This window comes from Lissotriton vulgaris, chromosome 3_1 (assembly GCF_964263255.1).
Source record: "Lissotriton vulgaris chromosome 3_1, aLisVul1.2, whole genome shotgun sequence".
NCBI lineage: Eukaryota > Metazoa > Chordata > Amphibia > Caudata > Salamandridae > Lissotriton > Lissotriton vulgaris.
The window spans coordinates 863,526,715-863,552,095 of NC_141689.1; the positions used below are offsets into that span (position 1 = coordinate 863,526,715).

At 44.9% G+C, this 25,381-nt stretch overlaps 1 protein-coding gene across 3 annotated transcripts in view; it reads right to left on the reverse strand.

Moving 5' to 3' along the window:
- The window catches only part of ERCC6L2 (ERCC excision repair 6 like 2), a 1,198,109-nt gene that overhangs the window by 1,090,751 nt on the left and 81,977 nt on the right, over window positions 1-25,381 (reverse strand). For all 3 annotated transcript variants that reach the window (XM_086961179.1, XM_086961178.1, XM_086961180.1), the window contains one exon: window positions 14,030-14,454. In XM_086961179.1, coding sequence (XP_086817305.1) covers window positions 14,030-14,454 — 425 coding nt within the window. The remainder of the gene's footprint in view (window positions 1-14,029; window positions 14,455-25,381) is intronic.

A 25,381-nucleotide genomic window follows, 5' to 3' on the forward strand; every position in this document is an offset into this window, starting at 1 on the left:
AGGGAGGACCTTGAATGGTAATGCTGATTTTGAATGGTGAATCTGAGGTATTTTTTGTGTGACGGGTGTAGCGGAATATGAAAGTATGCATCCTTCAGATCCAATGTTGCGAGGAAATCTCCTTGACTGAGCAACGGTAGAACCTGCTGCAATGTTAGCATGTGAAAGTGTTCTGATAGAATGTACTGATTGAGGGGTCTGAGGTCCAGTATGGGTCTGAGGGACCCGTCCTTTTTAGCGATCAAGAAGTACAGTGAGTATACTCCTGTGCCTCTTTCTTCCACAGGCACGAGCTCGATTGCTCCTTTTTTGCAGCATGACGAGTACCTCCTGCTGCAATAAGTGCAAATGCTCTGTGGACATAGGACGGTGTCTTAGGGGTATGTTGGGTGGAGTGGATGTTAACTCCAGACAATAACCGTACTGGATAAGCTGTGTGACCCACCTGTCTGTGGTGATAGACTTCCAGACCGGCAGGAACTGTTGGAGTCTCCCCCCGACCGGTGTTGTATGGTCGGGGGCAGTGACAAGGCGTCACTGTTTGATACTGCCCTTAGCGCTGTTTCCACGATAGCCACCTCTACTTTGTTTGGCGTATGTGGTTTGCGCGCCACCTTTATTGTACTGTGTTTGCTGGGACAGCTGGCCTCTGGAAACACCTCTATTGCTTGAGCGACGAAAAGAACCACCCCTGAACTGCTGCGACTGGAGAGCCCCCATAGACTTTGCAGTCTCAGTGTCCTTCTTGATCTTCTCCAAGATGGTGTCCACCTCTGGGCCAAATAAATGATCAGGGTTTACTGGCTGATTTAGAATGGTGGTCTGTATCTCTGGCTTGAACCCGGAGATTCTGAGCCAGGCATGCCGTCTCAATATGACACTTGTGTTAACGGCTCTGGCCGCGGTGTCTGCTGCGTCCAGTGCACATTTGATAGAAGCATTTGATATGAGCTTCCCTTCCTGAATAAGCATCTCTGCTGCCTCCTTATATTCATCTGGTAGGTGTTGTAACAGGGTCTCCAGTTTGTCGTAATGGGCCCTGTCATACCTGGCTAAGTGTTTGAAATGTGCCAGATGTTGGCCGCGTGAGCTGCCACCCTTTTCCCCGATGCCTCTAACACCTTAGATTCTTTATCAGGGGGAGGAGCATCACCCGTTGTTTGTGAGTTAGCCCTCTTCCGGGCATTAGAAACAACTAGAGAGTCCAACGGCAACTGTCCCTTAATGTAGGTAGGGTCCCCAGGCGCCGGTTTGTACTTTTTTTCAATTCTGGGCTTTATCACCCTGGCTCTTGTAGGCTCCTTAAATATTTCCCCAGCATGTTTCAAAACACGCTTCAGCATAGGCAGAGTTTTGACAGTCCTCTCAGAGGTGGAAAAGGTGTCAAACAGAAAATCCACTTCAATAGGGTCAGCATGGAGCTGGACATCATGATTTTAGGCTGCCCTTTCAATAAGTGCATTAAACGCCGCTGAATCCTCAGTAGGCAATGTTTTTACAGCATACACATGAGTGTCTGGGGCAGTGTGTTGATCTCCTGGGTCAGCAGCATCTGCCCAGGGTTCATTATGATCTTCTGGATCAGTGTCCACAGGGTAGTTTACTCCTCATTGTCACCTTCCCCTGTTTCTACATCTGAATAAGTGGGCGAGACATCTTGGCCACGTGGAGATATAGGTTCTACAAGAACATGTGTTGTAGTAGAATCCTTCTTCTTTTTTAATGGGATCCTATACGACTCTATAAGCTGTTCCGGGGCGATCTTTCGTTTATAAATAGAAAGTCTGCCTGTGTCGGCATCAATGAATTGTTCCTGTGCTCTTCAAGCGTGGGTTGTCGATGCTTTGTGGCTGGTACCACCGTAGTAGGCCTCGGCCCTGTGGACACCTTCTTGGGCGCTTCGACGGCCAAATAAGGGACGAAGGCCTTCGGTTCCACTTTCGGCGGCAGCGTGAAGTGGATGGGCGCCGACGTCTTTGGAGGGTTACCGGCAGGCTTTGGAGGAGGAGTATCCTTTGGTCCGACAGCCGAAGCCTTGTCTTTAATGCGCTTCAACGAGTCCGCCACCTGCTTCGAGACGGAGGCGGACGGCTGCGTTGACTCGACGGAATCCTTCGAGCCACCGCCAGGCGTGGACTCTAGGGTTGTACCACTTTTAGTCTTGTCTGGTCGACGCGTAGGCTCGAGAACCTTCTGAGCTCCGAGTCCTTTGTCAGTGTCGACGGTCTTCGGCGCCAATTTTTTCGGGTCGACGTCCTTGACCGGTGCTTTCGGTGTGCCAGTTTTTGGCTCGACGCCCTTTAATGGCCTCTTCGGATCGATAACACCTTTATGCTTCGTCGGTGCCGATAGTTCAGAGGACTTCGAGCCGACCAAAGCAATACGCACTTTCGGTTTCGATTTCGCCTCTAGTGCTTTGGGTTGCCTAGACACCGAAGCTTTCTCTTTCGGTTTCGATTTGGCAACTTGCGGCTCTTTAGAAGTGTCCAAAGGCGGGGCTGTAGAACCCAGTGGAAGATCTTGGGTAAGGCCATGTGGCGATCCCTCGACCTGATCCTTATGAAGTGTCTTTGCACCAGTATCAGTTTGTGGGCCTAGCTCCTCGCTTGAACTATCTTCCATGGCCCCAAAGGCCCCATCGTCGTCTCCTACCTCGTCGACGACGTCTTCAGCATCGAGCATCTTAATATCAGCTTCGTAGCTGGAGTCGATCTCCGATACGGGATCAGACAGGTTTTCTCGAACCGCCCGCTCTGCCTCCTCGTCCTCTGCATCGAAGATGTTCACCGGGTCAGGTGTCGTCTGCTGGGCTTCCTTGCGCGCTGCGCGTCGAAGTCGAATCGTCTTCTTGGATCGGAAACGGGAACAAGCCATACAGCTGGCTTCATCGTGATCCAGCGACAGGCACTTGTTGCACACCAGGTGGACATCGATGTGAGGGTATTTCGAGTTGCACACAGGACATCTTTTGAATGGGCTCCGTTCCATGATGGTTCGTCGATAAGGCCTCTGGCGTCGACCGGGCTTTCAGCGCCGAAAAGCCACGCGGCTCCTCTGGATGTCCGGCTCGGGAACTGAGCTGGAACAGAACTGGGCACCGATCGCAAGACAATACCGACGATAAACTAAAGGCCTTTTGGCCAAAAGAAAAGTTTAATATCAATTCCGAACTTGAGTGAACCAATATGCATCCGAACCCAATGGCGGAAAAAAACAATCTGGGGATGGAGTCGATGCCCATACGCACTGTAGTCCAGGGGAGGAGCCACCTATCTTGTGATACTTCGAAGACTCTTCCAGGACAACAATGTGCGATCATCCGGACCCAACACTAGGCGGCGATCTATGCACAGATATGAATTCAGCAGCCCACATGCCTCTAACTGTGTATTCTTGTGCTTCTCACATAATAGTTAATAACAAATGGCTTTATGGCACCCGAAAGTGATCCTGTGTAAATATGACTGAGTGGTGGCTTTGGGAGAGTGCATACCCTTACACTATCTTTATGGGTGACAGGTACTGCCTGGAACATCACCTACCACTGCTGATTTTAACCCATTATAGGCTAAGCTTACCATGGGCCCACTGAACATAAAAACGTCTCAAACTATACCAATCTTAAAATTATAAACTTCACAAACCACGGACACAAAGGAAGGGGACGTGAGGAGCCTGCCAAATGACAACTTGCATGATGCATTTATAAAACACAGAGAATTTGCAACCTCTTCCCATAATCACAACCAAATTTACATACCTACACAGTGCCTACTAAATCCCAGACAAGCTATGGAACAAAGGTGCACACTCCTACCCAGCATGCCTTAGGTATAGGTCCAGGGGAGGTGGGGGGCGACATCTTTCCCACGATATGGGAATGTTAACTATTCAAGTATTTTTTTTGATAAGCACATTTTATTGATTTTAAAAACATAGAAAAACAGGTCTGCCAAAGCATGGAAATAACAGATATAAGTTAATTCACATTGTCACTATACCCCCAATCACGATCCCCTTAAAACCACCTGGCGAAAGCTTCAATCAGGACCCTCCACAGCCCCCAGCCATTTCCCACACTCTGCGATATTTCCTGGCACGTCCATTAGCTGTATACATGGCTTTCTCTTGGGTCGCACACCAGTCCACTCCTCTTCGCCACCTCTCCAAGGTAGGAGGATCAGGGCTTATCCAGGCAGCCGCAATGTCCCACTTGGCCACCATCATAGCTGTGTTGTAAAACAACTTATCATTCCTGGACCCATCCAGCCTGTCAGTGATCCCCAGCAAGGAGTGACATGGGTCGTGAGGAACATCCCAGCCTAGTACTTCCGCTAACTCTCCCTCAATGGAACCCCAGAACTGCCCTAAGCGGGGGCATGACCAAACCATGTGGAGGAAGTCGGCCGGGGCATGCTTGCATCTTGTGCACAACGCTTCTGGGCGCAAACCCGCTGGTTGCAGGCGCAGGGGGGTGAGGTATGCAGCGTGTAAATAATATAACTGAATCAGCTTGAGTTTGGCAGAGACAATAACTATTCTTGGGGCTATAAGGGTATTGCGGCAATCCACATCATCAAGGGGGGCTACCCATTCCGCCCATTGGTCCCTCAACTTGTCGAGCGATGTGGGGGTGTTATTAACTAGAGTGCGGTAAATTCAGGAGACCCCCCTACTCAAGTCGCCCATCAGCGTCTGAGCCTCAGTGGGGCTGTATTCAGGGAGCCTCGTGTCGCCCGCGATGTGGTTTGAGGAGGGCATATCTCAACTGCAGATATTTATAGCGTTGAGATGAGTTTAGGGAGTTTAGGGAGTAACGAGTTTGGAGTTCCCGGAAGGACAACATCTGACCTCTTGCCCACACGTCCCCTAATTGGGAGATACCAATAAGGTCCCAAGGTTTATATCCCTGCAACCCACTGACTTCCAGTAGCCAGGCCCCCTGCCAAAGTGGAGTACACTGGGTTAGTTTCCCCGACCACCCTGCGTGTCAGAGCGTGGCCCGCCATGCCAGCAACACGGAGCGTGTCACAACAGGAAGTCGGTTCGGAATGGGCTCCCCATATAGCATGGCTTGGACACCGGTCATCCCCTTTTCGCTCAATTCAAGCCTCAGAGTCAGACAAGCCCCACTAAACCAATTGTGTACCACTAATAGGCGTACCACCAGAAAATACAGATATAGATGTGTCATTCCCTTGCCACCGTCATAAGAGGGAATCTGAGAGACAGACAGAGCCACCCGGGCCCTTCCTCCACTCCGGAGAAGTGATTAGACTGTCCAGTTTCTTAAACCAGACCCTGGAAAACCAGAAGGGGGTGTTCTGGAGGACGTAAAGGAACCTGGGGAGAATCATCATTTTAAACAGAGCTACCCTCCCCAGTGGGTTCAGAGGCAGTGCCCTCCATTTGAGGAGGTCCTCCTTAGCCTTCTTAACCAAGGGGGCCATGTTAAGGGACCAGCCCAGTTTGGGAAGAAGGGCGATCCAGATCCCCAGATACTTAAAGGACTGCCTCCGGAGCGGTATGGTGGACTGCCACTAGAAGCACTCTCTAGAGAGATGCAGGGAGACCAACAAGGACTTCACTGGGTTAAGCCCCAACCCTGAGGCCTGCTCGAAATCATGCAAGATCCGAAGGCACTGTGGTCTGGAAGTGGAGGGGTCGGACAGAAAGACAAGCACATCATCCGCGTACAACGCGATCTTGTCCGTGTCTGTATTTGGCCATTCCCATCCAAGGAGGCGGTCTTCAGCCCGCACCAGGGACGCCAAGGGTTCCATTGCCATGGCGAATAGCAAAGGAGAAAGGGGACATCCCTGCCTAGTGCCCCTGGCGATGGGAAAGGCTTCAGACAGTACCCGGTTAACCAGGACTCGCGCTCTCGGTGGGCATAGAGGACTCGGACCAGAGAACAGAAGTTGGGTCGAACCCCATTTCAGCCAGTACGCCCTGTAGAGACGCCAGTCCACTGAATCGAAAGCTTTTTCAAAGTCTATGGACATGAGTGCCAAGTAAGGGGTAATCTGGTGCCGGAGTGCCAGAGCCGATTGCAATCTTTGGAGGCAATGGCGAGTCTCTCGCTGAAGCATGAACCCGCATTGATCCGGGTGCACCAATGAGGCCAAATAGGGTTTCAACTGCTGGGCCAGAATGGTGGCATAGAGTTTAATTTAGTTGTTAAGGAGGGATATAGGGCGGGACTCTGCACACAATCGGGAAGGAGGCTGGGATTTCGGGATAACCACAATGGTGGCGATGTTCGTTTCCGCCTGAAACGATTCTTTGGCCACGGCTTCTTTAAACAAGTTTTCTAGGTGGGGGACCAGAGTGCCTCGGTAGGTCGCATAATATTCCTGCGTCAGGCCATACGGACCCGGGGTCTTACCCGGGGAGCCCAGGGCGATCGCTTACTCAATTTCTTTCAAGGAGATGGGGCGCTCTAGATCCCTCTGGGCCACCGGTTCCAACGTAGAAAGGCGCACCCCGCCCCGGTCAAGGAGAGCAGCGACAGTCAGCCCGGGGGCTTGTGCCTTCCGATAGTATGCGGCAAAGGTATTTGCCATTGCCATGGGAGCACAGTGCAGCACTCCAGCTGTGTCGACCCCTTCTGGAATGATACAGTTCGCACTAGGGTATGTGGCCAGCCTGTGTAGTATCGTCCCGTTCTTATCTCCCCAGCCGTAAACTCTTGCCACCGACAGATGCTTGCTTTCTAGTTCTACCATCATGAACAACATTGTAATTCCAATAAAAAGAATTATATAAAAAAACAAATATTGGCATAGCCTATAGGTCTCGCCTTTGGGACCTTATAAGTGTTTAGCTATGCAACAGTTGATGTTGTTGCACCAAGGATATAGTGTTGGATAACTAAACACTTATTAGGTCCCAAAGGCGAGACCTATTGGCTGTGCCAATGCTTGTTTTGTTATGTGGGCCACTGACTCCTTTAGTTTAAGCTTGTTTTTCTGTTCACAACCCATGTAAATCAATTGATTTGCAACCAGGCAGGGGCTTTCTACAAATTGCAAAAGCCGGTTTATGATTAAAGAACAGGGCAATTGCAACTCTTGCTGAAACAGATACAGGAGGAAGTTCTGTTCATGGGCAAGGTACAATTTTGAAGTCCCAACAATGGTGACTGAAGCCAGAAAGCATTTGCCATTTAAGGATTGTGAACTCCCAGTTTGCTTGCCAAGTAGCAGGGAACTGAGTCAATGATCAGTGCATGGCAAGCATGTCAGCAGAATCTTGAGTATAGACAGAGGATGGTAAGTATGGTTGAGTTGCCATTTTGTTCTTCGCTTAAGACGAAGCACCACAATTGGAGGTGCAACCTTTCTTAGCAAGATCCACTTGACATGTTTATTAGTGGTCGCACTGAGGCACACATGATAGCAACAAGCTTTTTAGTGTCAGTAGCATGCATAGCTGGAGACCACAGCTGGACTGAATGAATGAATGAAAAGCCTAAACCAATGCTGTAATGTGTTGGAAAAATACCACTTTAGTAACAAAGGGACCTAAGGCAATATGGAGGCCATGCTACCACGAATCACGCCAGAATTTACTTTATCAAAACTTTGCATCACTCCCTCCAAGAGTACTCGAAAAAGAAAGAGAAGATGCCTGTCCAAAAATGACAGTGAAGCAAAGGTTCTCTAGCAAAAAGGTAAATTCACACAGCGTATCCAGAATGTGTGTGCCCCAGAGACCTAACGAATATTAGGCAAGAAACCCAACCCAAGCTTCTTGTTCAGAAGCCGTCTGATCATCACCAAACCTTAATCTGTGTGGTGCAAAAGTGAACATCGGAGCAACATTAGATTAAAAAAGAATACCACCAAATTGTGCTCCCATTTCGTGCAAGCAGGTCATTCCTGCGATGACATCCACTGGACAGTAATCGAAATGCTAATTGACAAGTCTCAGAGATGCGAAAGAACTTTGTTTGAGAAAGAACAGAGGTGGGTGGAACGCCTCAAAACCCATGAAAACGGACTTATCGATTCTATTCCGTGGCACCAGTTTGCGAAATGACCCTATTTCATAATGAAGCAATTGTTTATTCCCTGAAATAATTGTCGAATGGAGATTAAAGAGCTATACCTACTCCATGTATCAATAAAGTTTGTTCACAAAAAAACAAGAAACTTTTGACACGCCCTGAATACGTAGCTTGGAGCGCCTGCCCCTTTAAAAATGTCCTACCAGCCGGAGTCAGTTACTTCCGGGGGCAGAGTCAGCACAAGACGAGGTTGCAATCAAACGCGGGTAATGGCGGAGCGATGTTGCACAAACTACTGAACCCCGGTAAGGTGACCGCGTGTAACATATATTAACGTAATACTTTTTAAACACAGCTCTGTGTCCAGAGGGTTCCCCCGACGCAAGCGAGTACTTCCCAGTTACAAGGTATGATAACGCGCTGCGCTTATAAAACAATCTGTTTGCCTTACCTAAGAGGTTTTTCATCTTTGCGCCCCGATAGGCCAGAACTTACCTCCTCCACGTAGTGGGTCCTTACAAACTTATGTAACCAGCTCCTTCAAATAACAGCGCGCAAAACTAATGAATTTTCAATCTCCAAAACTATGTTTACAGCGTAAAAAACTCGACCCTTCTCACTAAACCCTCCCCTCCCTACCGAGATAAAACTCTGGAAACAACGAATAATAATTTTATTCTATTTAATGCACAAGCCTAAATCAGGATGTTCCCAATAAGTGTGTATATCTCTCTATGTACTCTCCCTATTCTTTTTCAGAAACTGGAGAAGTCAATATCCCTGGAAATTTATACAGGTTATCAAAATACAACACAAATGGTGTGAGTAATACGTACTTTGTTTGTTTAATTGTTAGTCCTGACGAATGCTCTATAGACCCCTGTGGGCCGACAGAGCAGAAACATGTCGACGTTTGTGTGATAACTGTACCTAACTACCACGATCTAGTAACTCGATCAATTGAGTAGTACCCAATTATTTTAATAATCTGAAAATCACACCAACAATTAAAATGATTTAGGGTGATTTTTCAGTTTTTAAACCTTCTTTCCTTTTTTTGAGATTCTAATTTTTACACACTTCTTCCCTTTCTCTGGACACTGCACTACAGGCCAGAGGTGCCTCGGGTTGAGGCTGGCAACACCACAAATTTGGAGTAACCAATGATAACGGCCAACAACCCATATGCGGGGCGGATGAATCAAATATACCGCAACAACCACATTGGCATAGGGTTTTTGAGGTTACTCTAAAACTTTCGTTACCAATGGCCTAAGGTGTTACAAGTGTCTGTTTCTCTTTTGATAAATCACCTACTTACCCTGGGGAATGAAACAGACATTCAAATCCCTAATCCCTCCCTATTGATTAATTAGCAAAAGTGAGCTAGTCTCCTGCTGCCCTTCAAACTTTCAGATATGTATTTACGCAACAACTAGGATGGAAAACATGCTGTTGTCAGTTATTAAATACATAATATAAAAGATATACGCTCTTATCAATGGTGCATTTTTGGAAGGTTTAATAGCATAAAAATATATACTTCACAATGAAAACCCTGCATCTGGTTACAACATAATTAGACTGCATCTTACATTATTTTGGAGTGCCTAGCATCCTCAAGGTGACCAGAAGTGCATTTCCTATTGCTTACCTGACAGCATCCTCCTTTGATGTCCGGACAGGTAGCGGTGGGCACTGCAACGTCAAATTTACAAATATACTCCAGTCCTAGAATATATGTGGAAACCACAACTATCCCTAAAATAGTTCAGGAGGCTTATTTACTATTCCAACTGCAGTCAATGAATAATTAGGGGGAAAGTTAAAGATTACCCAAATATTTTAAGAACTGTAAATAAGTGGTCATTTTGCACTGACTGCAGTCCTGGCCTGAGAAAAATACTACAGTAACACACTGCTCTCGGTAGTAGTACCTCACTTCCCATTGCAGTCACAACGCTATGCAAGACTTTTGCCACATGATTGACTATGTCGATGAGGTAAGTTACAATGCCTTTAATTTGTGTAACTGTTCTTAGTAATATGATACTAACTTGACTCATTAAAATAGCGAGCCTGGATTTTTTTGTAGTCCCAGAATTTCGTTCAAAACAAATGCTAGAAATTCAGGTGTCTTGAAGGTAGATATCTAAATATTATTTACTTCTTTCCTTTCTATAAATGAGATAATGAAAATATAAAAAATAACCAATCTCGAGATTGTATAAGGATCACTACATAAAGCCTGGTGCCTACATTTCAGACCACACTACTGGTGTGTACATGACTTGATGCTCTCACCACAAAACAAAACTTTATCAGCATGACGTCTATATGTCGCCCACGGAACAACCACTACCTCTTTCAATTCAAATACCAAACTCACATGTCTGCTGCTCAAATTAATCTCACATCTTCCTATAGTAATTCACCACTAATCTTCTTTGGGTTCTGGACTAGCGTGGTACTCGACGAAAAAACGCATGTACGCCTTGTATGGGGTAATAAGCGCTATATAAAGGCAATTACAGTTATTCTGCTACAAGTGCATTACCTGTTGGTGAAGTGTGAATTGTTTTACTACATTATATGAACTATTCATTCTGGAGATCTTGCTGCACAGTAAGGTATCACAGTAGATTTAAAAGAAGCAAAGCTTGAAAATAACCTGTATAATGCCCCCCAGTTTCACTATGGGAGCCCAAAAGCTCTAAAGAACAAACATGCCTCAGATAGCACACAGTCACAGGGACGTTATTTTCGTGAGAGGAGGTAATGCAGCCCCCTTACTGCTCCAACAGAAGAGTATCATGGAGCCCCTGGTAGCAGCATATAGACCTTTAGCTGTGGGGAGGGGGGCAGGGGGGATTAAAACAGGCAAAAATGGCAACAAAGCCAGTACTGATGCAGCTAGCACACAATTTAACATTCCCCACCCCGAACCCACCCAGGAGCTTTGCAATATTTGTATATAAGCACACCATCTTTGGTTAGTTGGAGAAGGGCGCCATGACTTCTCTTTCAAAGGTTGCATTTTAACCAACGCGTGACCTGCCTTTGCATCCTTGTACCAGATAGTTGCTACGCTACAGTCGCGGCTTTGAAGAAACATGTACTGTCGCTCATGTTGACAAAGAAGATACATTGGTGTTGCAAGCGATCTAATCACAGATTTATGGGCATGTGAAACGTGAATCACAGTAACCAGCAAAATAAAAGCGACCTCCGCTGTGTGCTGAAAGAGAACTGGATTTGTAGGAATGCTTTTTGCAGGGGACTCAGCGAAAGAGGCAGCAAGGTATAGATTCTTTGTGATAAACTAGCAGCACTGTAAACCGATGAAAAGGGCGCCAACCCTGCACGCTTCACTAACGAGGCGCACAATATGGACGCGGGTTGGCCTGGTGTCCTGCTTGTCAGAGGCGCTTGAGTGAGTGTGCTGGCGATAAGCGGGAAGTCGCACACAAAAAGTTGGATGTCGGACAAGCCCACAAAGGAGTGGAAGGCAGTGGCCGGCCTCAGAGGCTCACTTGCCCCATATGACGGAAGCTTGGGGAATGGGACGCGCTTTATCACAACGACTGGCAGCATGGGTTGCATGCTATCAACCATAATGAACAAGTGAGACAGAATCCTGCATTCCGCCGTTCTATTCGATACACAGGAAGTCCTTACCACAGAGGCGTGAAAGTTTAGGAATTCGACCTAGAGCAAGAGTTGCGACACCAGTAGGATTTTTAAAAATTGTGGCAGAGTAGAGAAAGGCACTAAAGAAACAAGCCCGGGAGTTGTGTGTGCGCGCGTGCTAAAAGAAAATAAAACAGGCACGCGAGTGGTGCGTCGCAGTGGGGGAGGGCGGAGGAACATTCTGAGGGCAATCGAGAGGAAAGACAGATAGCGCCTGATCGGGCGCTGAAAGCTGGCGGCTGCGCGTGCACACGCATGTAACCGCAAGCGCCAGGCCAGCAAAAGCGTGGGGTAGCACTTTTTAAAGCCCGTACTAAATGTCTCGCAGAGCAGTGCATTCGCTGGCTCAGGTGAGACCTAAAAACAGGGACAAAGACTAACATTTCAATAAAAGAGGGGAGAGAGCGAAATATACTTTAATTTTTTAGTGGCTCTATCCCTCTGGGCCTGTCTAATCAAAGTATTTAGGGAAATCATGGAAGAAATACAGTGCATTCAAAATATGCAGGGGCTCGCTGGTATAATAGTTGTTGACTTCAATACAAAATTAACAAAATCACTACCTAAAGAGAGATCAGGAACAGTAAATATTTTGATCAATCCCCAAATCTCAAGCTACAAATACATTGATGAACAAGAGGTGTAAATTGTGATTGAGCATTACCTTCAGAATGAGATGCTGTCCTGTGTGTCCTGTAAACTAAAGAGTAAGTGGGGATATCCCAGGTAAGAAAACCATTGCTGCGCAATCTCGTAGTTTTAGAATGGATTACTTAACCCTAAACTTTGCCTTTTTACCATTTAGTGGGAAATCTAGCAGTAAAACAGTGATGATAACATGATGAAGCGAGTGCAACGTTAGAATCTAAATCGGTTTGGTATACGAATAAAAAAAAATAGAGTTAATTGTTCATAAATTTGTATGTATAATTGGACACAGGAAAGAATAGCATACTTGTAGGGACATTTAGTGTGTATGAAATTGCACATTTGGAGAACATCTAGAGATTGCTAGATCGTTTCTCAGCTCATTAAATGTAATGCTAGTTTAGTTCCCAGTACATGGCCTGCACCTGCAAAACAAGCTGAAAGACGTTTAACTTTTAAAAAATCTTTAAAAAAAGAAGAATACTATTTGCCCTCTGTCTTTATGTTATTGCCCTGAACGGACAAAACCATTAGGAACAACAGAAAGAAATTGCAAGAAATAGGATTAAAGTCAACGAAGATTGCAGAAGGTGCTGGCTTCCTTATGCTTTATAAAATTGAAATATTAGTGTGTTTTGGGAAAGAAAAATTACAGATGCTCCAATTTAGTTGGGGCTGGGTGATTAATTCCTATCATAGCAGAGAAACAGGAGAGAGAGAGGAAACAAGGCTTGCTAATATTGCCTCTCCTCGTATCACATAACACAAAAGATATGACAAGATATAAGCAACCAATTATGTAACTTCAACCATATGCACAAGTAAGAATCCCTCTTCTGAAATAAAGCCGTCATCAACCCTTTCTGTCATGTTTCATCCTAAATTAAAGATGGAAAGTTTATATGTAGCAACAAGCACCACAAATACTGTTATGAGTAGGAACGGAAGAAGAAAAAATGTATGTGAGATTAAAAACAGGTTTAGGAGTTATGAGTCATGACAACAATAATATATGGAATTGAATGTATGTATTCCCCACGATAAAATCATTATTTATGAGAAAACAGAGAAGACATCTTTGAAAAAAGTACTCCCACACAGCAATTGTCTTTCAGAACATGCAATTTGTTTGGACTCTTAGGCTAATGAGTGTTCTAAGTGGAGCTTTAGAACTACACACTTTGTCAGGTACAGGTCTGTGTTTGAAAATACCCAGACTACTACTGAAGTGTGCATGAGAGCCAAGTGATCTGCAATTACTGCAAATTAGCTTCTTTTTTTTTAGATGAATAAGGTAACAGATTTACCACTAGTAACACATGTTTAACATCGGACAGGTTTTCACATTCAGAATAATAATGTCCATTGGGTAACATTTGACCTCAAGATTTAGACGTTTATCCTTCTATGTATATATACACATTGAAGGCACAGTAGAATGCATCTTCTAAGAACGTTGGATGTAAATAATAGTAGGACAATAAGTCAAGAAATGGTCCACAAATAGTTTTACATGTCTTCTGCTTTGTAAACGACAACATCCTCATGGGCAAAGTAAATAACAACTAGTGCTATTTTAAACTATTATAAATATTCCAAACTTACTTTAAGACATTAAGTAATGGACAATAAACACATTACTCTGACATTTTTTACCTCAAAATAAAAAGAGTGAAATACCTGTACAGTTTTGCCGAGTCCCATGTCATCTCCAAGAATGCATCCTCTTGATTCAATATAATGCTTGTACATAAACAGGACGCCTTCTCGTTGATAATCACGTAAATATCTATTGGCTGTGTATGGGATAGAGTCGCCTGAGTCGGATAATTTGAACGCAACGGCGGGACCCAGCTGTCCTTTGCCCGGAAAGAAGGGCTTCTCCAGGTCCTCATCATCAAATATTACGCTTTTCCAGGGTTCTTTACTATCTTGGACTTTACAAAGCTCTGTGACCGGAATCTTCTTTTTTTCAGAGTTTGGAAACAAAAGCACTGCAAATACTTTCCCATGTTCACCGGTTTTAATGGAATGGATTCTGGCTTCAGAGAGCTTCCCTCTTTCAGAAAAGGGAGCAAGGCACTTGTCTCCAATAGTCCACTGATCTAAAAATAAAATTTCTATATTAGCAAAACGTGTTGCAGTTTTGTAAGTCGATATGCTCCTCCTGGAGTGCAATTCTGGTGCTATTCTGACTTCATGTGGATGCCCACTGTGCTTTCCTTGTCTCTCAGACCATTTAATACTTTTAATACCTCTATCCTCCCCATTTCACCCGTGTGTGAACAAAAAGAGAAATAGCATCTAATATGCATATTTCACAACTCCTTTGTTATCTGGCCTGTGGAACATGGTATTTATTTCTATCTTATCCCACTGTGACCACATTTCATGAGATTTTGCAGTTGATGAACACAGTATCAGTAGCTATATAATCACAAAGGAAGTAAAATATGCAATAAAGCATCACTTAACGTGCACTATAAATAAATGCATATAACATACAGATACATCCTTAGTCACCCACCAACCATCTTTTAAACCCTAAAGTGCTTTCTTATTCTAAATAATGAGATTCTATGGTTGCAGATATGGATACATATTAACTGAAAGACGTGGTTTCTTCTGCTCATAACAGCTTAACTTAATATATAAGGAAAACTCTGCATTTTACTTAAAAACTGTTAAAATTTAGTTATGGTTAAGAAATAAAACCTGAAAAACAGATATTGCCCGGTTATGATTCACTTCATAAACCATAACTTGAGTCCCCACTATAAAAAAAACATAACTCGCCACTAAAAACACTTCTCGTGATATAAACTGTATTCCCCTGAAGCCTAACTACTGCCCCCTTGGCGATCGAGCCCCCGCGCAGCCGAGCCAGGCGCTGAGGCGGGTTGAGGACAGCCGCCGTGAACCCCCGGGCAACGCCCACTGAGTTAGGCCACGCCCCCTCGCTCTCGCTACAAATTCGCGCGCTTTCTCGTCAGCGCTTGATAAGAGACAGAGCTCTTGAGGCGGAAGCCGAGAGCAAGAAAAACGCAATTTTTAAGACTACTTTTAAAATATTGTGTGTGTGAATACTGTGTTTACTGCAATTTTAAAGGTTACTTTTAAAACTGGTTGAGTGTGATTTAAACTGTATTCCCCTGAAGCCTAACTACTGCCCCCTTGGCGATCGACCCCCCGCGCAGCCGAGCCAGGCGCTGAGGCGGGTTGAGGACAGCCGCCGTGAACCCCCGGGCAACGCCCACTGAGTTAGGCCACGCTCCCCTCGCTCTCGCTACAAATTTGCGCGCTTTCTCGTCAGCGCTTGATAAGAGACAGAGCTCTTGAGGCGGAAGCCGAGAGCAAGAAAAACGCAATTTTTAAGACTACTTTTAAAATATTGTGTGTGTGAATACTGTGCTTACTGCAATTTTAAAGATTACTTTTAAAACTGGTTGAGTGTGATTTAAACTGTATTCCCCTGAAGCCTAACTACTGCCCCCTTGGCGATCGATCCCCCGCGCAGCCGAGCCAGGCGCTGAGGCGGGTTGAGGACAGCCGCCGTGAACCCCCGGGCAACGCCCACTGAGTTAGGCCACACCCCCTCCATCTCCCACATTTAAGAATGTGCTGTTTCCGGAGGCGCAGCGGACGGGCGCAGCGGGCGCGCCGGCGGTGCGCCGAAGGCGCGCCAACGTCTGCGCCCGTCCGCGACCTGACGGGACCAGGGGCCACAACCCCTGCCCCCCACTCCATCCAGGTCAGGACATATAGCTCAGCCGCTATAAAAAAGATAAGGCCCTCCATCATGGCGCAATGCCCGCTTTCCTTTCTTCCAGCCGACCTCCCCATTCAATGCCCTGGCTGCAAACACTCCTTTGACACCAGTGAGTCGCCAGCCACGTCCCAGGAATACCAGATGTACCTGTTAAATTGTCGATCTCTTCCTCGGCACAGCACGCAAATATGTCTATTCCTAGAAAATCACAACCCAGACGCCATCTTTCTGACCGAGACATGGCTCTTATCCCATTCAGAGCCAGACATAGTCTCCGCCCTACCCCCCGGGTTTCAAATCTATAGACTGGACCGGACCAAGGGAAGAGGTGGAGGCCTGGCTATTATTCTAAAAGAGAAATACTGCTGCTGCATTACTACCGAAGCTATTCCGGAATGCGAGAGCCTAGCATTCAGCATAGACTTCTCTGCAAACAGCTCCCTCTCTGGCACCCTGATATACCGCCCCCCAGACTCAGGAAAGCTGTTCCTTAGATCTCTACCAGATATCATCGCGAATCGACTTCTAACCCCGGCTAACTATACAGTTCTAGGAGATCTTAATCTCCATTTTGACTCCCCCACAGACCTTGCCGCCAGGGAACTAAGAGAGGACCTAGCAGCTTTACAACTGATCCAGTTGGTTAGGTCCCCCACCCATGAAAAGGGGAACCTGCTCGACCCAATCTTTAGTAACTGCACTGGACTGACGGTCGGGCAACCTACTCGCCTTCCATGGACAGACCACTTCCTTATCCCATTCACCTGGTCTACCACCAAACTTCCCTCACTGCCCCCCCGCCCCATAACCAGGAGGAACTGGAAAAAACTTCCCATAGAGCCCTGGACAACTATCCTTGAATGCTCTCGTCCACCTCCCTGTACAAACTCCAATCAAGCAAATAACAACTATGAGGGTTGGATCAGGGAATCACTGGATACGATCCTCCCTCTACGGAAATCTACTCCCAAGAGATTACACAAATCTGCTCCCTGGTTCTCAGATTCCCTGAGAGACCTGAAACGCCTCTGCAGGAAAAAAGAGAGAGCCTGGCGAATAGACTTCCTCCCGGAAAATAAAAAACAATACAAAGAGGCTATTAAGGCCTACAGAAATGGGGTTAGAGCGGCCCAGACCTCCTACTTCGCAGACCAAATAATGGCAGCAAAATCAAAACCCAAGGAAATCTTCCATCTGGTCAAAAAATGCATTACCGTCAATACTGCCCCCCCAGTCCCGAAAACGTTAGATCAATGTAATGAACTTGCAGACTTTTTTCATAACAAAGTCACTCAGATCTACTCTGCCTTCCCGGTAACAGCTAACAACTCAATAACACCCAATCAAAGCTCCCCGACTAACTCCCCCCTGCAAGGACAGCCTATGCTGGGCCACTTTTCCCCACTAAACCTGGAGACACTGCAACAACTGGCACGCCAAGTCAAATCTGGGTCCCCCCTCGACCCTGCCCCACCAGAAATATTGCTCCAGGCAGGCCAAGCCATCCTTCCAGTGGTGCTAGAGCTCCTTAATTCATCCATATCCTCCTGCACAGTACCCACTGGATGGAAGAGAGCCATGGTACGGGCTCTGTTAAAGAAACCCACCCTCAATCCAGAAGATCACTCCAGCTACTGCCCAATCTCACTACTTCCCTGGGTAAGTAAGGTGCTGGAGAAACACATAAACACTCAGTTGACACAATTTCTGGAAAGCCATGCACTCCTGGACCCATCCCAGACAGGTTTCAGGCCAAAACATGGTACTGAAACTGCTTTGCTGGCAGTTGTCGAAGAGTCTCGAAGGATACTAGATCAGGGGGGATCAGTGGCAGTGATCCTCCTTGATCTAAGTGCAGCCTTCGACACTGTCAGCCATGCCACTCTGCTGAACCGTCTGCATAACATCGGTATAGGAGGCGATGCACTAAAATGGCTTGAATCATTCCTGCACAATAGATCCTTCCAGATCTTCGATGGGGACACAATATCAGCCAGTAAACCCCTAGACTGTGGAGTACCACAGGGCTCTTCACTGAGCCCTGTGCTCTTCAATGTCTATATGAAACCATTGGCTGGGCTCGTCGAACCGCCAGGTATAAAAATTGTATCATATGCTGACGATACCCAGCTAGTGATTTCATTGACTCAGGAAGGCACCGGTCACACCTCAGGAAATCTGATGAATTGCCTAGAGGATATAAAAAAGTGGATGACAGGCTCATCATTAAAGTTGAATGGAGACAAAACGGAGCTCATGCTCCTAGGCCCCGCATTACCCACATCACTCCCCTCCATGTGGCCTGGATGTTTGGGCACTCCTCCCACCCCCAAAGAGAGTGTAAAAAGCCTAGGAGTATGGCTGGATAAAAACCTCTCCTTCTCCACCCAGGCTACTAAATTATCCGCCATCTGTTTTGGCCTACTTAGAATACTAAGGAAGGTCCTCACCCTCCTCCCAATGGAAGCCAAACAAGTGGCAGTTCAGGGCCTGATTCAGTCCCGGCTGGACTCAAATTACGCCCTGTATGTGGGGGCCCCAGAGCTGTCCATGCGAAAACTTCAGGTGGTCCAGAACTGCGCAGCCCGCGCTTTGTTACAGATTCCGAGGACGCAGTCTGCTAAACCCGCACTGATCGCCCTACACTGGCTCCCAGTAAAGCAGAGAGTGGTATTTAAGGCACTATGCATCGCCCATCGAGCTTTCTGGAAGTCAGGTCCAGCGATCATTAACAAACTGGTTACTCAATACCATCCCAACAGAACCCTCCGATCTACGGAAGCCTTTCTGGCCGCAGTCCCAAGAGTGCGGAGAGCCAGGACCGGAGGAAGGATGTTCTCCTTAAACGCCGCGAAGATGTGGAACACACTCCCGCTACAAATCAGGTCCAATCCTAACCTACTCTCATTCCGCAAGCAATTGAAAACTTATTTGTTTGCCAGGTCCACCTAAAGCTTAGTTTCCGTTATCCCTCAGTTCTGCTTTTTATGCTTTAGCGCTTGGACGCCCATTGGGCAGCAATCGCGCTCTATAAATCACAATACAATACAATACAATACAATATCACACATGATGTCACAGATTGCGTCACTAGTGACACTACATATCAGCTTACTATTGACTTTATTAATGACATCATTTCTGCTAAAATATCAATACTTAGTTTGGATATGTGTTGCTAGTTAATTTTGCAAAGTACCCTGGCACAGAGGAATCCCAAGGAACACGATGCTTTATCTTCTCTTTCACAGCTATGGAGTGCAGAGAAGTTTATGTAGGCACCTAAAGGTTCTATACTGCTTTTAACCTGTCCATATTTCAACAATCGGAAATGGTTACAAGAGCACTGCATATTGGTCATCAGCACGTGTCCTCCAGAGAAGCTCTATCCTAACAGATATTACAGGATAATCAACTCCTACCAACCATAACAAATTGAAAATACAAAGAGCTTTATTAGCCACCTGCAGATGAACATCAGTAAGCATGCTCTGTATATTTTTAATCACTGGACATTTGTGCCTCTTACATGCTGTTAACCTTGAGGATGTTCTAATCTAAAATAGGCATTGCTTTACGAAGTACTTCCTGAAATACAGATTCAAAACAGTTTTCCTCAATAAGGTGGAAGGCTAGGATGCTAGAACTCAGAACAAATGTTATGTCTTTCTTAAGTGAAATACATTTGCTTTAAAACAAACGGCTTCATCTATTTTCTGATTAATGCAAAGGCCGTTGATGCAATTTGGACGTTTTAGGACTAGAAACTTTTACAGTTTATTTATTTTTTCAAAAATGTCATAATGATAAACGTATGTTCAGAGTGAAGAAAGCTAAGTTTAGGCACAAAGAACCAACATCAACAAGGTCTTGCTCACTTTTGCCCAAGACCTCAATGGAAGCGCACTGACAGTAGTACTCCCAAAACCCAAACAGTATCTTTTAGATGTAAAATCCCTAATTAACATGAACAACAAAATGTTGAGTAAAATACTAGCCTCTGTCTAATGAGAATATTATGAGCATTGATCCACCCGACCAATCAGGATTTGGGCCAGGAAGAAGCACCTCTCAAAAGTTGAGACAGCTCTGCCGCATAATGGATGGCAAGGTCAAGAGACATACAAAAACATTCAATATAATAAGGCAGCATTTAGTTTATGCCATCCTGAAACATGCATGTTTTGGAGTGGCTCTGCCTATCGTAACTCACCCATTACCAGAGTAAAGACAGGATGAATTATCTTACATATACAGTTCACAGAGACATTTATCAAGAATGCCCTTTTATACTTTATTTGCAATAGTAATGGAATCTTCAGTGAGCAGTATACATAGAGAAAATAATTGCAAATCACCCCTGGTGTGACCCACTAAATCTCTCTATACACAGACTATGTACTTTTTTATATCTCTGACCTTTGAACAGAGAGGGAGGGTTTCATCTAGAAATTACAAGAATGTAGCTGTGTATCAGAATGAACAGATTGATTTCCTTTAAGTAGCTATGACGGGCAATAAAATTGTAGGGTTTGACAAATGGGGAAATGAGTAGGTACCAGGCACTTTCACGTCGCTGGGGGTCAAAATGTAAATTTACGCCATGAAACTAATCATTGAAATTATGTCTGAGCAATTACAACTCTACATAAATCTCGGTCTTCTGGCACCGGCTAACAGTATCTGTTGTAGGGCAAGTAGCTCTAACCAAAAGGGTGGTAGGTCCCTAGCTTATACTAACAAAATGTTACTACCACTAGGACCATGTTCAGTAATATGAAATCATTACTTATCTGATAATCTTTGGCACTAGGGAATTAGAGAGTAGCTTAGGGCAAACGTACTTTCCTTCTAATAGAAGGTGGATTGGGAGTACCGGATCTGGAACACTATTACCTGGCAGTGCAATTCCAGTGGGTGGCCAGATGATTGGCCAATCCAAAACAACCAAAGGAAAAACTAATCACAGAAGCATTAGCTCCCGTTATCACTTACTATTGTAATCTGGGACAGACTCCAACTCAAGATGAAACTGCAGAATCTATTAAAGTTAAGTAAAGAATGTGGGTATGGTATGCTAGAGATGGGACAGGCTACTCTGCCTATGTACAAGAACTGCAGATCTAGAGCTTAGATGACCTAAGACAGGTGGTAAAGATAAATGGATAACTACAGATATAATTCAACTAGAAGCTCTTACACGTGGTAGGGTAACGGAAGTCCTTTTGTTAGATCATGATTTACTGGGAGAACAATTTGTAGATTACAATAGACTAATGCACAAGGTGCATAAGACGTGGGGAACGGAAACAGAGAATCCCTAACAGGAGGGCATTGTACTTTATTCATACAATAGGCCTAGGATGCAAATCTGTAACTCAACTATACAATGCACTTAGAAAATGAAAGCAATTAACATGGAAGGGGTCAAACCAAAATTGGAGGAGAACCTGAACAGACATTGCACATAGAAATATTAAGACATTATGTGTGGATTATCCAAGAACAGTTTCAAGAAATTCTAGGCTGAAATACATACAGTTTAACTATCAACATCAGACAAACCTAAACCAAGCAAAACTACATTGAATGAAATTTCACATCTGACCTTTGCCCCTCATAACTTAGAGAAGACTACACCTTTTTGGGACCACACTCGGCAACTCTGAGCATTAGCTTGCCTCATCTTCACAACGGCCCCCCTAGACCGCCGGGGATGCTTGGTCGCACCTTAGAGATACCCATTAGGGACCATCTCTCAGGGTGAGCCAGGACGGGTTCCCCAGCGGTCGAAGCGCGGAGATACTCCTCCGGGAGTCGATCCTAGCGCTATATAAAACCCGCAATTAAATTAAATTAAATTAAATTAAACATGGTACGATTCTGACCCAAACTGCAATATTATTAGATTACTGGACCGAAATACCTATAACTCTGACAGAGGTAAGAGGTAGACTGAATTTATACAAACTAATGCCATGCCTACTGAGTGAAATGGCAAGACTCAAGACAGCGAGAGTAGAGAGTAAGTTTATTGATTTAGTCATCCTGCTTTCTGCTGTCAAACAACAGATATCTAGTCACTGGAAATTCCCTACGATAACGAAATGGGATGCAGACATGAAGGAACATTGGCTTCTCAATAGGTTTCGCCGTTTTTGTCTCATAGTAACACAACACAAAGTGCCTACACCCAACTTTTTTTTCAAAACACTTATTCTTAAAAATGGGGCAAACAGGAAATCTTTTAAGTTTGACCCGGTATTTTTATTTATACCGGTCTACTTCAGTATTTAAGCACTATCTTTTTACATTTTACAAAAAAGGAAAAAATACATTCAATATATTTCAATTAAACCTATACAAGACTATTTACAAGACGAATATTCGACTTGTAAATAGTCTTGTATCGAAAACAAATGGGAGCACCAGATACAGCATAAATGTGACACACATGTTCTGCTACACTTTCACAGAAGCAACGATCATTCTCCATAAACTAGGATATGTAACACCTTCCCTACAACATGAGAGTATTCGCCAATGTCCCAAGGCAATTATAAGACCTGACGTAAACAAGAGATAAATAGCCCCACAAAAGATGAATAACACAATACATTGCAGTTAATGTCAGGGACTCAGGGAGGGGCCAAACACATCAGACTCTATACAAACATGTGGGGAAAGACCTTAAATGAATACATCATATAACTAAATTAATAAAGGTGGGATTAATAGTTAACAGTTCTTAGTGTGTATTATCTGCATACTTGTTATGACACCACATGCTGGTTACACATACAAATGGATCAATAGTGATTGTTGTGCTATAAGGTAACATGGTGTGCATATATAGATATGACTTTAGTAAAACAATAAAAAATAAAAAAACATTTTAAAAAGGTCTTCCTCACTAGACTCACAAATGCCATAAAGAACATTTGAACCAGGCATTCCTCAACATTCAAGGTGAAACTCACAGGATTGTCTACATAATGTAAAAAACTGGATAGATAGAAATTAGCTAAAGATCAACATGGAAAAGACAGAAGTTCTAGAGGTTGCAGGATGCCTTCTCAACGCTGGCAAATTTGTTTTTGTCCTGAATAGCAAATCAAAGCATTAAAAGTCAATGAAATGGCGTAAACTCTAAGCTAAAGATGTACTCACAAGTTTCCTCAGCAATATCATTCACTTACTAGATGTGCAAACTCAAAACTATTCGCAACCTTCTACCCACTGACAGTGGAGGAGCAGCAGCATTAGCTACCTTGACTGGCTCAAGGTTAGAGTACTGTAATGCCTTGTACCTTGAGTTAAGTAAGAATATTTTACAGAGATTGCAGCCAATTTAAATCCAAGCAGCTACGCTCATCATCTCCATTCCTTGCTTCACCAAAGCTAAAGCTATTCTTGTTCAGCTATTCGGGCTGACTATCCACATACATCAATGTCTTTTCAGCAAGGCTTTTCCTTCCTCGTTATATGTATCCCGGTTTTACGCTCTTCAGTCATCCAAACTATGGGCCTGAATACGATAGCAGTGAACCCGCCACCAGAAGGCTACCGGTGGTGGGTTCACCGCCATCGTGAGGCCAATTACCGTCTGCCAGATTGTGTTGGCGGGCGGTGTGCTGGCGGGCGGAAAGCCCGACCGCCACGGGTCTGACAGAAACAATCGTTATGATTGCCTGTCGGACCGACTGCATCCTCACAATGGTGGCGGTGCCTAGCAGGCACTGTCTGCCAGATTAGGATGCTGGATTCCCGCCAGCCTTTCCATGGCGAGTGAACTTTGGGGAACCATTGCGGGCCCCCTTTGGGCAGTGGTAGTTTTGATTTGCCCATTTTCCTGCACCATGTGGCAGGCACTGCGTGGTGCCTGTCCCGTAGTGCAGGGAAAAGCAAAACCTGCGGATGCTGTAGCAAGCAGCACTCGCCGCAATGTTAAAAAGGCCTTTTGCGTATGCCGTGGTGGCTGCCGCATTGCAATATCATATGTGGGACCGCCGCCTTATAGACGGGCGGTCCCCATCGCCGGTGCAGTGGCGAAAGAACAGAAGTCCTTCCGCCATCGTAATCAGCCCCTTTGTCTCTTAACTGCATATATGGTGTGTAAAACATTACTTGTGGAAGAGCTTTCTTTTTCTCGCAGCCACGCTTGTGGAATACTTTACCTCTTTATCTTACAACCAATGCATCTCAGATTGCATTAAGAAAAGAGTAAGTAAATGCACTATAAATACTCAAACTAAACAAAATAACTTGTCCAACTGAAATGCATCTCTTTCTTGAAAATAAGCCTCAGGGGATAGACAGTGTTGGTGACATTTTTAACATGTTTTGACTAGTGGAGCTCAATGTAGTGGTAAGCAGAGGAGAGGTCTTTTACATTAAAACAACTAGGTTTAACCACCATTTTAAGCAATGCATTAATAATTGGAGGGAGATGATCTACTCAACATTGGTGTGAGGATACTTTATATCTAATCATAAGTGGATGCCCTATCCAGTCGCTTTAGTGGCTATAACAATAAGGACCAACTACACAATGGATTGAATAGGTTAGATTTCTTTCTATTCCGTCAATGTCTTCAACTCATCCTCCAGGTTTTTCTTAATGACATTGAGGGTGGAATGTGCTTTGTGAATTATGTGGACTGGCCCCTCATTATGTCTGTTTTTGAGTTGGAATTTGTTCTTCGTTTAAATCGTAGTTTATTGAGTTTACATTTATGATAGTGTGTGTTCCAAGTCTCCAACTCTAACAATTTAACGCAGATTTCCCAACAAAGTCACCATAATCCAACTAAACATTTACACCATCTGCCCCCTCCTCTCATATCCCTCTTCCCCCAACCGGAGTCCTTCGGAGTCTTTCTGATATCTCCTCAGCTGAGTTTTGGGTTTTGGTTCATTGCTCGCATCAGTGTGTGGCCTCCCTCAGTTCCCTCTACTGGGTGTCATTTATCATTTCCCTGTCCCATCGTGTTTCATTATCCAGCCCCCTTCGGTTGCTATCACTAACATTCCTCCGGGCCCTAGCCGTCCTATATCGTACCAAATTTCCAGGGGCATTCCTAGCCTTCGTACACCAGTTTCTCCAGGGATCGGCACCTCTGCATTTACTTCACCCAGTCTTCCACCTTTTTTTAATTTAGTTTTATATAGTCTCAACTAGACCCAAAGGTATCAGAGTGCTTTACACGAGCACCAGTTGCGTTACTGGTGGACACATTTATTTTTGTTAGGCATGGGGAAAT